General features: G+C 40.3%; 1 protein-coding gene across 1 annotated transcript in view; it reads right to left on the reverse strand.

Moving 5' to 3' along the window:
- Positions 1-284: 284 nt before the first annotated feature.
- The window catches only part of GBA3 (glucosylceramidase beta 3), a 110,596-nt gene continuing 94,828 nt past the window's right edge, over positions 285-16,052 (reverse strand). Inside the window, exon 5 of the mRNA XM_038533574.1 lies at positions 285-1,247. Within this exon, the coding sequence (XP_038389502.1) occupies positions 1,045-1,247 (203 nt within the window). The 3' untranslated portion in view covers positions 285-1,044. The remainder of the gene's footprint in view (positions 1,248-16,052) is intronic.

A 16,052-nucleotide genomic window follows, 5' to 3' on the forward strand; every position in this document is an offset into this window, starting at 1 on the left:
ATGGAGATGAGAGTCCAAATTTGATATATGTGAAAGGTTTGCCAGTGTGGACACCTTACATCCAGAGGAACCCCTATATCTACTACTACTAACCCCAACTGAGGAAGCTAGGTAAAATGTCCAACACCAATCCATCCCCATATTCATCTCAGACATGTATAGACATCTTATACTCACATAGGTCATTCAATCCATGTATATATCTCATGGGTGTCCATCAATGGTCTTATAGATACTAAACTTAAAAAAAAAAACCCAAAAGTAGAAAACATGCCCTGTTTATTATTTTGTCTTTCATTTGGTGTCATTCTGGAGTAGGAGTTCAGTTTCTGCTAAACATCAACTCAAATACTTTTTTTTTTCCATTCATAGTCTAATTTGTTTTATTAATTTATTATTTTTCAAAAATAATCCATCAGGCAAGAGAAAGAGGTACTTGTTCATGCATAAAGAAAATATATGCCAAAAGATCAACAAATCAGTTGTTAAATGTGTTATAAATTAATCCCTTTGTTGAATAGAATGCATGACTATATAATGTTACTAACTTTTAATTCTGATTTTTTTATACTAAACAGTAGAAAATTTTTGGACCACATGAAAATAGATCTACAAAGCAAATAATAGCTGACATAACCAGAAAAACTAGGCTCATAAACAAGTGTTCTTATAATAAGTGGTCCTGCTGTTAGAGCTGCAAATCATGAGCAAACCATCTTTATAAATTTTGCATTATTTTTTTCTAGAAAAATTCTAAGGATTTAAATTGAAGTTGCCAAATCCATTTGATTTCTTAATATAAAAATCAATTTCAGTGGTTTTCTACTCTGTTTTTTTTTAAAGCCTCATTGATCCAAATGCAAATAGAGTAAAGGCCATCATTAAATACATCCCCAGGCATTCCATATTCAGACTTCATAATCACGGATCAGCTGGCAGGAGATGATTACAAAGGCAATTTGAGATTGTCTAAAGGATCACCAAAGCAGACTTCCTTTCCAAAACCAGAGGCTTCTTCTCCAGGAGACATGGGCCAGCCATCCTTTATAGATGCTCCTCTAGTCCATTGTTTTGGATGATCTTGGCATATTCCTTGGCTGATGTGTAAGGCACTCGAGGTCTAGCAGGATCCTCAAAATCAACATGGAAGAGACCAAACCGTTTACTGTAACCATAGTTCCACTCAAAGTTATCCAGAAGAGTCCATGCACAATATATTTTAAGATTGACTTTATCAAGTTGGATAGCTGATTTTTTTTTTTTAATGAGAGAAAAGAAATGAGGAAAAAAAAGGAGGAAAGTTATCATCTCTGGGAAGGCTTTTTGTGAACATACAAAATCACTGGCAACTATTGCAAGTATCTTTCTCTTGCAGGGATCATAGAAAAAAACCTCTCAGTGCTCTTTTCCAATTTTCTCTTTTAACCAAGGAGAGGTTCCATTCATGAAGTTAAATTACATTCCATTCTAATTATTTGGTCATTCCTTCATTTGATATATGTTTTATTCATCTATTATTTACTCAATAAATATATTTTTCAATATCTATTACTTTTCATATACAAAGAAATACAGATACACACACACACAGTTTGTCCCTGGTACCTAAAATTATTCATTAAGGACACTGCTCAGCTCTCACTCTTTGCAGATGTCATGATACTTTATGTGGAAAATCTAAATGACTCCACCCCAAAATTGCTAGAACTCATACAGGAATTCAGCAAAGTAGCAGGATATAAAATCAATGCACAGGAATCAGTTGCATTTCTATACACTAACAATGAGACAGAAGAAAGAAATTAAGGAATCTGTCCCATTTACAGTTGTTCCAAAACCCATAAAATACCCAGGAATAAACCTCACCAAAGTAAAGGATCTGTACTCTGAACACTGTAGAACACTTATGAAAGAAATTGTGGAAAACACTCTATGCCATGGATTGAAAGAACAAATATTGTTAAAATTTCCATGCTATCCAGAGCAATCTACACATTCAACACAATCCCTATCAAAATGCCATTGTCATTTTTCACAGAGCTGGAATAAATGACCCTAAAATTTGTATGGAACCAGAAAACACCCTGCATAGCTAGAGAAATGTTGAAAAAGAAAACCAAAGCTGGTGGCATCACAATTCTGGACTTCAAGCTATATTAAAAAGCTGTAATAATCAAGCCAGTATGGTACTGGCACAAAAACAAACACACAGTGGAACATAATAGAAAAGCTAGAAATGGACCCTCAACTCTATGGTCAACTAATCCTCAACAAAACAGGAAAGAATATCCAATGGAAAAAAGACAGTCTCTTCAAAAATGGTATTTGGGAAATTGGACAACCACATGTAGAAGAATTAAACTGGATGATTTTCTCATACCATACACAAAAATAAACTCTAAATGGATGAAAGACCCAAATATGAGACAGGAATCCATCAAAATCCTAGAGGAGAACACAGGTAGCAACCTATTCGACTTTGGCCACAGCAACTTCTTCCTAGACACGTCTCCAAGTGCAAGGGAAACAAAAGCAAAAATGAACCGTTGGGATTTCATCGAGATAAAAAACTTTTGCAAAGCAAAAGAAATGGTCAACATAACCAAAAGACAACCTATAGGAATGGAGAATATATTGGTAAACATCTTATCAGATAAAGGGCTAGTATCCAAGCTCTATAAAAAAACTTATGAAACTCAACATTCAAAAAAAAAAAAAAAGAAACTCAACATTCAAAAGCAAATAATCTAGTTTAAGAAATGGGCAGAAGACATGAATAGACATTTATTTCTCCAAAGAAGACATACAAATGGTCAACAGACAATAGAAAAATGTTCAATGTCACTTGGCATCAGGGAAATACAAATGAAAGCCACAATGAGATATCACCTCACACCAGTCAGAATGGCTAAAATTACCAAGTCAGGAAACAATAAATGTTGGTGAGGATCCAGAGAAAGGAGAACCCTCTTACACTATTGTTGGGAATGCAAGCTGGTACAATGACTCTGGAAAGCAGTGTGGAGGTTCCTCGAAAAGTGAAAAATAGAGCTACCCCATGACCCAGTAATTGCACTGTTAGGTATTCACCCAAAGCCTACAAATACAGTGATCTAAAGGGAGACCTGCTCCCCAAAGGATACAGAAGATATGGTGTACACATTCACACACACACACACACACGAGAATATTACTCAGCCATGAAAAAAATGGAACCTTACCATTTGCAATTACATGGATGGAACTAGGGTATTATGCTAAGCAAAATAAGTCAATCAGAGCAAGACGAATATCATATTTCACTCATTTGGAATTTAAGAAAGAAAACAGAGGATTATAGGGAAAGGGAGGGAAAGATAAAATAAGACAAGAGTAGAGAGGGAGACAAACCAGAAGAGATTCTTAAGTATAGGAAACAAACAGGGTAGCTGGAGGAGAGGTGGGTGACAGCATGGAGTAACTAGGTGATGGGTATGAAGGAGGGCACATGATATAATGAGCACTGGGCATTATATGCAACTGATGAATCAGTGAACTCTCTCTCTGAAACTGATAATACACTATATGTTAAGTAACTGAATTTAAATAAAACAAAAATTTAAAAATAAATACAAAATAAAATATTCCTTAAAAAAAAAAAAAAAAAAGACACTGCTCAGCTTCTAAGTGCAACCTCTAAACAATCCAGAAAGTCCACTAGTAAGTTGGAAGAGGTGATAATAACTGGGCTAAGGCAGTCCCAGCTATTACCTTGTGTTCCTATGACCAAATGGAGACATGTCTTATAATTCTGGAAATAAAACCTTAAAATGGAATGGATCAACACACAACTCTGGTTGTACATGTATCTTAGACTAAGTAGGCATAAAAATGTTATGGCATCCCCTCTGCTCAACATCTAAACTCAGAGTGGTGTTTAAACCCTCCAAGAGCCAAAACGATGGGCCATTTCTTCTCTAAATACACATATGCACATATACAATATTCTATATAATTTCATTTGTGGATACCACAAAGCCCACCGTAAGATGTCAAAATGTGGAGAATTTTCTGAGTAGTTTTACACTTATTTCCATCATGTTAGTCAGGGAATTCAACTCACTTTTTAGTATTTTAAATACTTTAACAAATATTATTTTAGCATTAGTATTTATTAATTAGTATTTTAATTTAATATTTCAAGTTCGGAAAAAAAAAAGCCCTCCAAGGTTGCATGAATTGTTGCACTGAATATTTCTTTCAAAATGAGAATAATTAACTTCTATTTATGGGATGGACTAATATCTATTTCCTACTGCAGAAATTAAATAAAAAGGCAAGTTTCCTTTACATGATAGACATATTCCTAAAGTTGGGTGAAAATGAACATTCGTATGACATAACAAATTTTAATGATATTAAGGATCGCTCTCAACCCTCTCAATCGCTCTAGCATTGGCAAAGCAAGATCTACTTTACCTTTTTCTTTGTAAATCTGTATTTTGGGAGTCTCTTAAAGGAACTATACCCATAAACTATGACACATATATACACTCTGAATCATCTTGGAATTTTTTTTTTTGACTATGGATACTCCATAGACAAAAGGTTCCTGAGAAGTTAATTGGCCCCTAACCCCTCTACCTTTGTGCATAGTGGCATGCAGAGTGCTGTACCTAAGAGAGCACCTTATGAATGGCGTTGAGACAAGATACACCAAGCTAGATTGGCTCTTTTTTAAATAAAGTATGGTTGAAAAATGAAATATATAACATTCAAGCACATCAAGTTTTGTAGGAATTAAAAACATTTATAGGTATTCCTTCTTCTCCTCACCCACATTGCCATTTGTGTCTCTTCCCATCTCTGTCAACCACAACTGTAAAATATCAATATCATAAAATAATTTTATAACTAATTTAAGTTCTGCATGGCCTACACCTAAGAATTAAAACAGCCTAAACCAAATACCAGGCCAGAAAATAACCATCTCCTTCGACTGCCTTAGAATTCAGTCTGGGGACATGTGAGAATCTGCATAGTTTTTTTCTCATCTGCAGAACTACTGCCCAACAAGAAAGCCTGCCGGGTAGAAAGCCAGACAGTTTCTGAAAACACGCACAGTCCCACAGAACATGTACAAAGGATTGATTCATGTGCTCAACCAGGGGATAAAAACGGTGCCTCGCCTGCTTGCAAGGGAACAAAAGAGAAACGCTGACAATTTCATTGTTAACTGCCAGGAGTTCAGCAGCAGGTACTAAACTGCCGAGTGACACTGGTGGGTGTCTCTGCATTTTCATTGTAGGAACATTCAAATAGAGAATTACCTGGTTAGGGCTGAGGAGCTGGCCTGCTGGAATCCTCCTCATTGTGCTACCACTGGGAAAAATTACAAAACCGTGCTAGACCCTGCATACCTTTCCTCTTCCAATCTCCTCCAGAACAGAAAGAGACCCTCATCGCATTTCTTGTCAGTGTGATTTATGAGGTCCCAAATCTTAGTAGGGAAAAATCACTTCTGTGAGTTCACTTTCTTTCTTAAACCAGAATTGCTGGCAAAGTAAACACAGACTGACAGGGACTATGGATGGGTACAAAGCACACACGGGATAAAACGACAAACACACAGAGCCAAAGTTTGGTTTTGGACTTAAAAAGCCGGTGGAAAAGGCCTCACAGTCAGCAGCTGAATAAAAAGATGCAAAGAGAAAGATACCTAAGACTTGCTAATGCATTAAAGTCTTAGTCTGTTCTAACGAGGAGATCCCCGTGCCAGTATTGGACTAAACACACGTGCACACACACATATACATACATGCACACACTGCCCTGTTTTACCCAAACTGAGAAGGTTGAGGGAATGGTCTTTCATCAGACCGCCCTCATTTGTGACACAACTACAAGTTCAAGGGATTCCCCAAACCACCCTCAGTTTCAATAATTTGCTAGAACTCAATAGAATTCACTGAACCCTGTATACTCACAGTTGTGGTTCATTACGGCAGAGGATACAAGTCAACATCAGCCAGAAGAAGAGATGGATCGTTCAGAGACTCAAGGGCTCCAACAGGAAGCCCCCCTCCTCCCCTCCCCTAGGAGGCCTGGGATGGACATGTGACAACATGCACGGAGCAGTGGCAATCAGTTGCTCACCTGAGCTTCAGTGTCCAGAGTTTTTATTGGGACTTCATTATATCGTCACGCTTGATTCATTGGCTGTCCCTGTAGATGAACTCAGACTCCAGGTCAAGTGACACTGTGTTACCCAACGCCCGCAACTTCAATCACACGGTTGGTCTTTCTGATGTTACTAGCCCCCCACCCTAAACAAGGACATTCAGTCACGCATGGCACAGGTTTCCTCCCAAAAGCTGAGGGCAAAGGCCAAGCCATTATTTGGGCAAAACCAAATTCTTAACTACACACACACACACACACACACACACACACACACACACCTATCTTAGAAGCTCATTATCTCATGCTACTGGGCACAATCTTCTTAAATTACTGGTTTATGAAGCGCCGTGATTATGCCCGTGTTCATCACGGCTAAAAATTGGGCCCTCAGCTTCAGTGGGATTTCCCAACAGTTTATAAACAGAGATAGTCTTTGTTTTCAAGATTACCTAAGACTTTATAAGACATCCCTGAATGTGGCACAACTGTTCAGCTGTCAATCAGCTAATCCACAGACCCAGGCCACCGTGGTGAGAACCAGTAGAAAGGTTCCAGACAGTGCAAAAGGCAGCCCCCCACAGAAGAAAAATGACAGAGATAAAGCCCCGGGAAAGAGTGAGAAGGAAAAATATTAGCATCTCGATTTCCGTGTTCCAGTAATGGCAGGCTACGTTATTTGAGCAAGCCCTCCTAATGAAAACAAGTAAGCATGCTGGATAGAATTTTAAAAGCAAATCTTCAAAACAATGAAAAGCTGACAATTTCATAGAGAATTACCAGGCCAGAGCAGGATGAAGAAATTAAAATTGATAGGCACGGCAGCTGCTTTCACTTCATGGAGTTCTCCAATCTTAGGAAATCAGAATCTTTTCTAATTTTCTAGGGTGGGGTCAAGTGTCAAAGCCCAGAGATACAGAGAAGGAAATCTGAGACCCCACACAGAGGAAACTAAGACCCCAAAAGACTAATCCCTCAGGGGAAGGGTGAGCCAGAAACAAACCAGTCATTAGAAAGTCTCAGGTCATTTTTGGCTCAGAAAATGTCAAATCTAGGGGCACCTGGGTGGCTCAGTTGGGCATCTGCATTTGGCTCAGGTCATGATCCCAGGGTCCTAGGATCAAGTCCCACACCAGGCTCCCTGCTCAGTGGGGAGCCTGCTTCTCTCTCTCCCTCTGTCCTTTCCCTACATGTGCTCTGTCAAATAAATAAATAAAATGTTAAAAAAAAAAAAAAAAGAAAGAAAATGTCAAGTCTGGATCTTGGATAGAGGTGATCTCAGATTGATAGTACCCCTGAAGGGTACAACATTCAAATATATTTTGGGAGGAGATACCTCTATTCCAACCCTTCAATTATTACCACAAATATTTTTAGGTATAATCAGCACATAATTAATTATAACCAGAAAGGCATGGGAAAACAGTGATAATTAGAAAATTGGCAGAATCAACAAACAGAAACAGGGGCATCTGGTGGCTCAGTCAGTTAAGCATCTGACTTTGGTTCAGGTCATGATCTCAAGGTCCTGGGATCGAGCCCCATGGCAGGCTCCACATTCAGTGGGGAGTTTGCTTCTCCCTCTCCCTCTGCCCCTCCTTCCCCCCACAACCTACACACAGACATCTGCTCTCTCTCTCTTTCTCTCTCAAATGAATAAAATCTTAAAACAAATATAACCAGAAAGTCATGGGAAAAACGATGACAATTAGAAAATCAGCAAAATCAATAGACACCGTACACAAACCCACAAGAGCTCAGTTATTAGAAGTGTCAGACAGACTCTAAAATATCCATGTCATTATGTTTATATCATAGAGATAAACTGAAATATCTTCAAGGTTCAGGAATCTATTAAAAATGATGTGGTTGGGCAGCCCGGGTGGCTCAGTGGTTTAGCGCCGCCTTAAGCCCAGGGCGTGACCCTGGAGACCCAGGATCAAGTCCCATGTCAGGCTCCCTGAATGGAGCCTGCTACTGCCTTTTGCACTCTCTGCCTGTGTCTCTGCCTCTCTCTCTCTCTCTCTCTCTCTCTCATGAATAAATAAATAAAATCTTTAAAAAAAAGTGATGTGGCATATTTGGGAAAGGAAACTAACACTTAGAATCCCAGATGCAGCAGTTAGTAGTTGATGGAGCTTGGAGTTTCTCCTGAGTGCAATGGGGACAGTCATAGCTCCTCATAGGGCTGCTGTAAAGATTAAGTGGGATAAGCATGGCCCCAGCACAGTATCTCACCCATGTGGGTTTCTATCATCTTCCTCTCTGGCCCCTCTATTAGCAGAATACGGAATCCAAAGTTAAACTATACTTTGATGTGCCCTCTCCCCAACAACCCAGATATTTCGATGAAGTTGAAACTGGGTTTAAGTGAGCATCTGCGACAATGTAAAAGAGGAAGAGGAGTCATGAGGACAAACCTTTTAGTCTAAGAAAGTATAAGGACGAAGGGAGAGGCACAGACTATATAAATCTGAGGACAGAGCTCTTTACATCAGTTAGAAAATTCCTTTCTTTTCTCTAGGGTGACATCTTGCTTGAAGGCCTTGCCTGGCTTCCTGCCTCTCTGAGTCCTGAGAAGCAGCCCTGAGAACCCTACGGCACTGAGTTTCAGGTGTCTAAGCTCTTGAGCTTGTGAGATGTTAGTTGAGCCAGTGCATCATGGGATTTACTTTTTGAGCAGCAAATCCAATCCCAGATATGGAAAAAAAAAAAAAAAAAGAAAACCTAAAAGAGTGGGTTTGAGTCAAAATCCTTAAGTAGCATGTGGCTAAGTCAATGTAATATAACAAGTACAAAAGGCAGGATGCAAAACAAGCTCAGATTCAGTCACTGAAATGGAAGGGGAATGGATCAAAGACAAACACAGGAGTTGTAGAGCAGTCTTAGGGGTGTCTCTGAGGGTCATGGAGTATTTTCTATTTGCATTAACTTATTGTTGAATATGTTGTATATAGAAGAATCAGGCTGATATAAAGACATGGAGCCAAAAAAACATCAATATGATTACTAATCCAGCAGGGCACTGTTTCTCAAAGTGTTGACTCTGACCACCGAACCACTGGGAATTACCCAGGGTATATCTGAAAAAAAAAAAAAAAGTGTATTAGCCTCACTCCAAATCTACTAAGACCAGAATCTCTTGGGTTGTGTTATGAGCTAAATTACGGCCCACCCAATACATATGTTGAAGACCCATTCCCTAGCACCTCAGCATATGACTTTATTTGGACATCAAGTCTTTTAAGAGGTAGTAAGTTGTTAGGGCAGACCCTAATCCAATGGAAGGGTGTCCTTCTAAGAAGACGGAAGTCACCAGAGCTGTGTGTGCACCCAGAAGAAAGACCAGTGAGGACATAGTGAGAAATTGGTTATCTGAAAGGCAAAGAGAGAAACCTCAGGAGAAACCAAACTTGCTGACCCCTCAATCTTACACTTCTAGCTTCCAGAACTTCAAGAAAATAAATCACCGTTGTTTAAGCCACCCGATCTGTGGCATTTTGTTATGGCAGCTCTTAGCAAACTAGATTGAGATCGGAGAATTTCTTTTTTTTTAATAAACGACCTGAGTGATTTTTATACTCAAGTTTGAGACTACTAAGCCTAGGATAAGCTCCAAGAGTCTACTGCAACGTTTTGAACACAAAGGCATCTCTCTTGAGGTTATAAATGTAGACAACTTCCTTAGCCTGTTAACACTCATAGCCAGAGAAGCCCTAGGCCAAGAGACACAGCAGGCCAGGCTTCACCACCTTTCAGAAATAGGGGACCATGGACAGATGAAGGTGGGAAGCCTGCAAGCTCAGGAATGCCACATGCCTGTCATCCACTGTTTAATCAAAGCCTCATATTACCCCAATGGATCATGAGAAATCTTTTCAATTCACCGAGTGTAATTGCTTGATTGGTGGCTCCCTGTAAAGATCTGTCCATCCAAAACTTGTGACTGTGCCCTTATTTGGAAAAAGGGACTTTGCAAATACAGTTAAGGATCTCAAGATAAGAGGGGCGCCTGGCTACCTCAGTCCAAAGAGCATCTGACTCTTGATATCCAGGTCATGAGTTGGAGCCCCACAATGACTATGGAGATTAGTTAAATAAAACTTAAAAAAAAAAAATCTCAAGATGAGATCATCCCAGATAATGTGAGTCCTAAATGCAATGACCAATGTCCTTAGAAGAGAAGAAAAGGGGAGAAGACACGCAGGGAAGAAGGCAACGTGAAGAGAGGCAGAGATTGGAGTGATATGTCTGTAAGCCAAGGCATGCCAAGACAGCCACCAGAAACTCGTAGACAGGCATGGCATAGCTTCTCTCTCAGAGCCTCCAGAAGGAAGCAATCCTGCTGGCACTTTAATTTCAGATTTTTGGCCTCCAGAACTGTGAGACAATAAATTTCTGTTGTTTTGAGCCACCAAGTTTGTAGTAATTTGTTACAGCAGCCACAGATCATGCACCATACTCCTGTAGAGTAGTTGCCAACTGGGCTCCAAGTCCCAAACCACCCACCTGATTTTGCTGAGGGCTTGTGAGAATCTTTCCTCAAGGCCTGTCAAAGAGAAAGAAATCCTTCCCAGGACACAGTTTGAAGCAGATTTTCTGGCAATTGCCCCACACACCAACCTTGCAAATGTGTTTCTCTGAGCTTGGTTGAATTGCACAGAGCATTACAATTGGAGGACAGCTTTAGCTGGGTAGCAGTGCCTGCAAGGGAACTGGCACACCAACTGCCTTTCCGTATCTTTGGAAAATAAAATAAAATAAAATAGAACGACATCAGGAAGATCTAAACATAGAAAATGCACAATAATTCCCCCCACCCCAACTCCAGGTGAGTATCAGTGGCTGGACAGCATCTGTGAAAATGTCCAAATAATCCCAACACAGGAGGCCCCCCTGTACATGGGAACTTCTAGTAGCAAAATCTATGACTCTCTGAAAACAGTCTGAAAACCAAAGGCTAAGTTTTAAATATTTTATAGGAAAATGCCAATTAACCAGAAATAAGCTGTAAAGATTTCTTAATTATCTGTATTGTTCCTATTACATACATTAGATTGGGGGGGAGGGGACCTTGCAAATAGCAAGCAGTTGAAAGGTATAAAAATATGTATTTTTACTTAATTATAAAGCTGATCTGAGAGGAGGTGCCCATTCAGTGTCCCCTTCTATAATGTCTTCATCGATATTACTTTCACAGTTACCTCTGTGAAATAGAGAAGCTGACTGGGTGATGGGCACTGAGGGGGGCACTTGGCAGGATGAGCACTGGGTATTATGCTAAATGTTGGCAAATTGAGCTCCAATAAAAAAAAAAATTTAAAAAATAGAGAAGCTCCTATGAAAACCAAAGTTCTGAGCACGTGAAACTCTCTTCTACCAGAAAACCTTCCTTCCTTCCCCGTTTCCTTCTCTTTCCCCTCTTCCTTTCTCCCTTTCTTACTTTCCTTCTGGGGTTTACTTTCCCCTTCTGTAAAATGGGGGCAATAGTATCTTTTCCCTATGGCTGCAGTATTAAATAAATTAATACATATAAAGCTCTATGAATGATACCAAGTTTATACTAAACACAACATATTCTACTCGCCGGTATGGTTGTTGTTACTCCTCTCAGTGTCTGTAAGGGCGATGAATGAAACCTGTTTTCTCTCTGCCTCCCATCTGGCTTCAAACAGCTTTCAGAGGGTAGAGTCAGCAAAAAATGCTCAGTGCTGAGAACCAGAGAAATCAGGGCGTCAAGGGAAAGAGCAGCATCTGGGCCAGGGCTTGTGCTCTGTAGGAAAGGGTCAGCTGTCGGTCACGAAGAATAAATCACTAAGGACAAGGACCTTAGGGTGAGGCTGCTGGGAGCTCCAGGTGCTACTGAAGGCTCCCTGTCTCGCTCGGTGTGCTGGGAGGGGGACTGCATCACTCAGCCTTTCCCAGATCCTGAGACAACATCCACCCTACACTTATTAAATAAATACATATTGCGCTAGCAATTGGGAATATAATGGAGAGCAAAATAAACAACCCCTCTTTTTGTAGAGCTTAACAGCGCATGTGGAAGACTGGAAGACATATCTTAATCCAATTACCACCCTGTGAGCCTTTAATTGCAATCTGTGAAGAGTATTATGGAAGGAAAGACATGGGAGCTGTGAGAAAGAACGGCATAGCAGCTCACATTTATTGAGCATTTAGGTACTGATCCAAGCATTTCGTGTATGCTTTCACTCGTTTCCTCTTTACCTGTAAACCTGGGAGTTAGATATTATCATTGTTCCCATTTTACAGGGAAGGGAATTGATGCACAGAGAAGTGAGGTAACATTTACGAAATTCATGCAGTAAGTGAGAGAACTGGAGTTGGAACCCAAGCAAGATAACAACAGAGGCTGTGTGCAGAGCCACAGCGCTATACCGTGTCCTGACTCATGCTGCAATGGAAGATCTGGTCCAGTCAGGAAGGGTGGGAGAACAAAAGGTGGGCAGTTCCCTGGAGCAAACTAGAGCTGAAAGCTCAGCATTCATTGGGGTTACCTATTGCCATCAGCCAGGTTCTCTCTTAATTGTAACAGAAGCTGACCTTGATTGATGAAGCATAGAAGGGTCAAGTTGGAGAAGTAGGCTCAAACAAAGCTTTCAGGACCAGTGCCCAAAAGCACGACACAGAACTGGTGGATGGAAGAAGCTTCCTTAACTGTTTTTTTTTTTTTTTTTTTTTTTTCCTTAACTGTCAACGACCCAACAGGCACTAAGTCCTGCAGCTCATGGCTGCCCAGGCCCAACTTTCCTGCAAGCACAGCAGCCGCCACTTCTGAAGCAGAAGCTGGACCTTATAAAAGCTGATTGCCTATGCCGCTGTCCTCACCAGCACAACAGGTTCTACCTTTCTCAAGTTGTTCACCTTCAGGTTGTATTCTCACATGGATAAGTCTGATTGGCAGAGCCTAGATCACATGTGTGTGCCTTTGCTCTGACAAAACCTGAGGAATGTCATTCTCTACTTCGGCTAGGCAAAACTCCTAAACCTGGACACTCTTCAAATGTAGCAAGGGTGTTCTACAAGCACTAGGCAGCCAGAAAACATGACAGATGTCCACTTAGCTAGATGAACACAGGCAAGAGCAACCCAGGAAAAATGAACCATGTATGTGAAAAATCAGACATGGGAAAGTTCACGGCATATTTAAGGAACTCCAACAAGGCGGTTCAGTGGATAATAAAGACTTACCAAGAACTCATAGAAATGGAGAGTAGAATGGTGGTTACCAAGGGCTGGGGCTGAGGGAAATGGGGAGAGGTTGTTCAAAGGGTACAAACTTTCAGTTATAAGATTAATAAGTTCTGGGGATCTAATGTACTGTTTGGTGTCTATAGTTAACAGTTTGATGATCATACTATATAACAGACTTGACGGTTGCTATGAGAGTAGATTTTACATGGTACCATCACAAAAAAAGGATAGATATAGGAGGTGATGGAGGGTGTTAGGTAATGCTACAGTGGGAATCATTTCACATGTATAAATGTATCAAATAAATACACTACACACCTTAAACTTACACAAGGCTATGTTTTTATTATATCTCAAAAAAGCATAAGGGGGGAAAAAAAAGACTTGTGGAGAGAGACATAAGGCAGGGGACATGCGGGTCCTTCTAAAGATTTTAAGGATTTTGATCTTTATCCCAACCACATTAAAAGTCATTGAGGGAGTTTAAGCAAGGGAGTAACTTTAGCTAATTTGCATTTTTAAAAGATTACTGTGACCTCTGTAGAGAATAAATTTAAGTGTACCAAGAAGGGAATCCAGGACAGTATTTAGGAGTGATTGCAGTAAATCATGAGGGAGATGATGGGAGCTTGGTCTGGGGTGGTATAAGTGAAGACAAGAGAGGATCAGATGGATTAAATAGATATTTGGATAAAATCAACTGGATAGAACAATTCACTGGAGATCAGTAGTGAAGGAGATAAGGAAGCAAAGATAACACAATTTAATGGATATCATTATCAGTCTCTGAGTTAGGGAATACTAGGCATAGAGAAGTTTTGGGAGAAAGGCATAGAAGATAATGAATCATGCTTTGGTTATGATAACTTTAGGCTTCTTTTTTTTTTTTTTTTTTTTGATCTCCAAATGAAGAGTTGAAAAAGCTCAAAGTAGGGATCCCTGGGTGGCACAGCGGTTTGGCGCCTGCCTTTGGCCCAGGGCGCGGTCCTGGAGACCCGGGATCGAATCCCACGTCGGGCTCCCAGTGCATGGAGCCTGCTTCTCCCTCTGCCTTTGTCTCTGCCTCTCTCTCTCTCTCACTGTGTGCCTATCATAAATAAATAAAAGTTTAAAAAAAATTTTTGAAAAAGCTCAAAGTAGAGTCTGGAATGGAAATGTAAATTTCAGAGTCATCATGTAGAGGAGGTCACAGAAATCATGGTTGTCGAACTCAATTCAAAAGAGGAAGAAAAGATATTTATGCAAGGCTTATGGTATTCCAACATTTAAAAATAAGCTGGAAAGGGAAATTGAGGAGGAGGAGGGCCAGAAATATTCCATATCCTTGACCCGATGCAACCATAGATGACACTTTCTGTGAGTGTAATTTGACCAGTCACACAGCTAAAGGGAGAGAATTTGGAAATGGACACGAAGCCTGTCTGACTTCAAAGCCCACAGTCCTTCTATCAGAATAGCATGGAAAGATTGTAAATCTAAGACTGTCGGTGATATGCAAGGGTCAAAGCCACTAGGAGAAGCACATAGGCAGACCATGTGAAAAGCATAAAGTGAGTGGATGTAGGGAAGCACCTATAACATCAATACCCTAAGAGCAAAAATCTAGTGCTTCTGATGTTGGGAAAATTCTCAAGGCTTCTCCCCCTTTTCCGAATCCCCTTCTGTCACTACAGGAAAAATTCAGGATCAAAACCAAAAAACTTGCCCCTAGCGAGAAAGAGTAGCACTTAATTTAGAGCACAGTAATTGGTTCAGGTCTTGCTGGGATGATAGTTTTAAAGAGGGTCAGATTATGAAGTTGTGACCTGCATCGGTAGGCATCTCTCTTTCATGCACTCTTGACGTCAGAGTGGTTAAGATGGCAGGGGTTCTTTCCCCTTGGAACACACTTTGCCAAGGCACATACTTTATTGAGTCTCTCTTCTTCCTACTTGTCAATAGGCCCAGAGCTTCTTGGTTTGCATAGGCCCAAGACAGAGGCAGGTTCAGGTGAGGGCGGGGAGGGACGGCAGGGGGAAAGTACCTTCTCCTACTATCTGTTGTTTTGGCCCTATCTCCTAGGGTTTGATATAGTTGTGCTGGTTTTTATCTTATTAGAAGGATAAGTTCAGAGATCCTAAAGTGGGTTTAGGAAAAATTTTGGCCTTTTCGGCTTGTTTTAACCCTGGGCTTTAGACTACCTCTAACCTATCTCATCCTAGGCAAAAGACTACGCCATATGATTCAGCCTAGTTCACTAAAATTCTGGAGAGAATTGAGGGCCATCACCCAATTTAGGTCATGAGGCCCCCGGTCAAATATCATACAATGACTCCAAAATTTATATGTCCAGCTCTGGCATCTCCCTTAGCTGCAAAATCTCTATATAGTTGACTAATTAACTGCTCCCCTTTCAGTCAAAATGACATTTTAAATTTTAACATATATATTTGTACAATATTGTTCAAAGCAGGATTAGTCACAATAGTCAAAAGATGGAAATAACCCAAATGTCCATCACTAGATGAATGGCTAAACAAAATGTGCCAGATGCCTACAACGGAATACTATTTGGTTTTAAAATGGAATAAAGTCTTGATACGTTCTACGATATGGATGAACCTTGAAGGCACTATGCTAAGTGAAATAAGCTAAACATAGAAGACGCGTATTGTATGATTCGACTTAGAAGAGGT

Source organism: Canis lupus, chromosome 3 (genome assembly GCF_011100685.1).
Source record: "Canis lupus familiaris isolate Mischka breed German Shepherd chromosome 3, alternate assembly UU_Cfam_GSD_1.0, whole genome shotgun sequence".
Taxonomy (NCBI): Eukaryota; Metazoa; Chordata; class Mammalia; order Carnivora; family Canidae; genus Canis; species Canis lupus.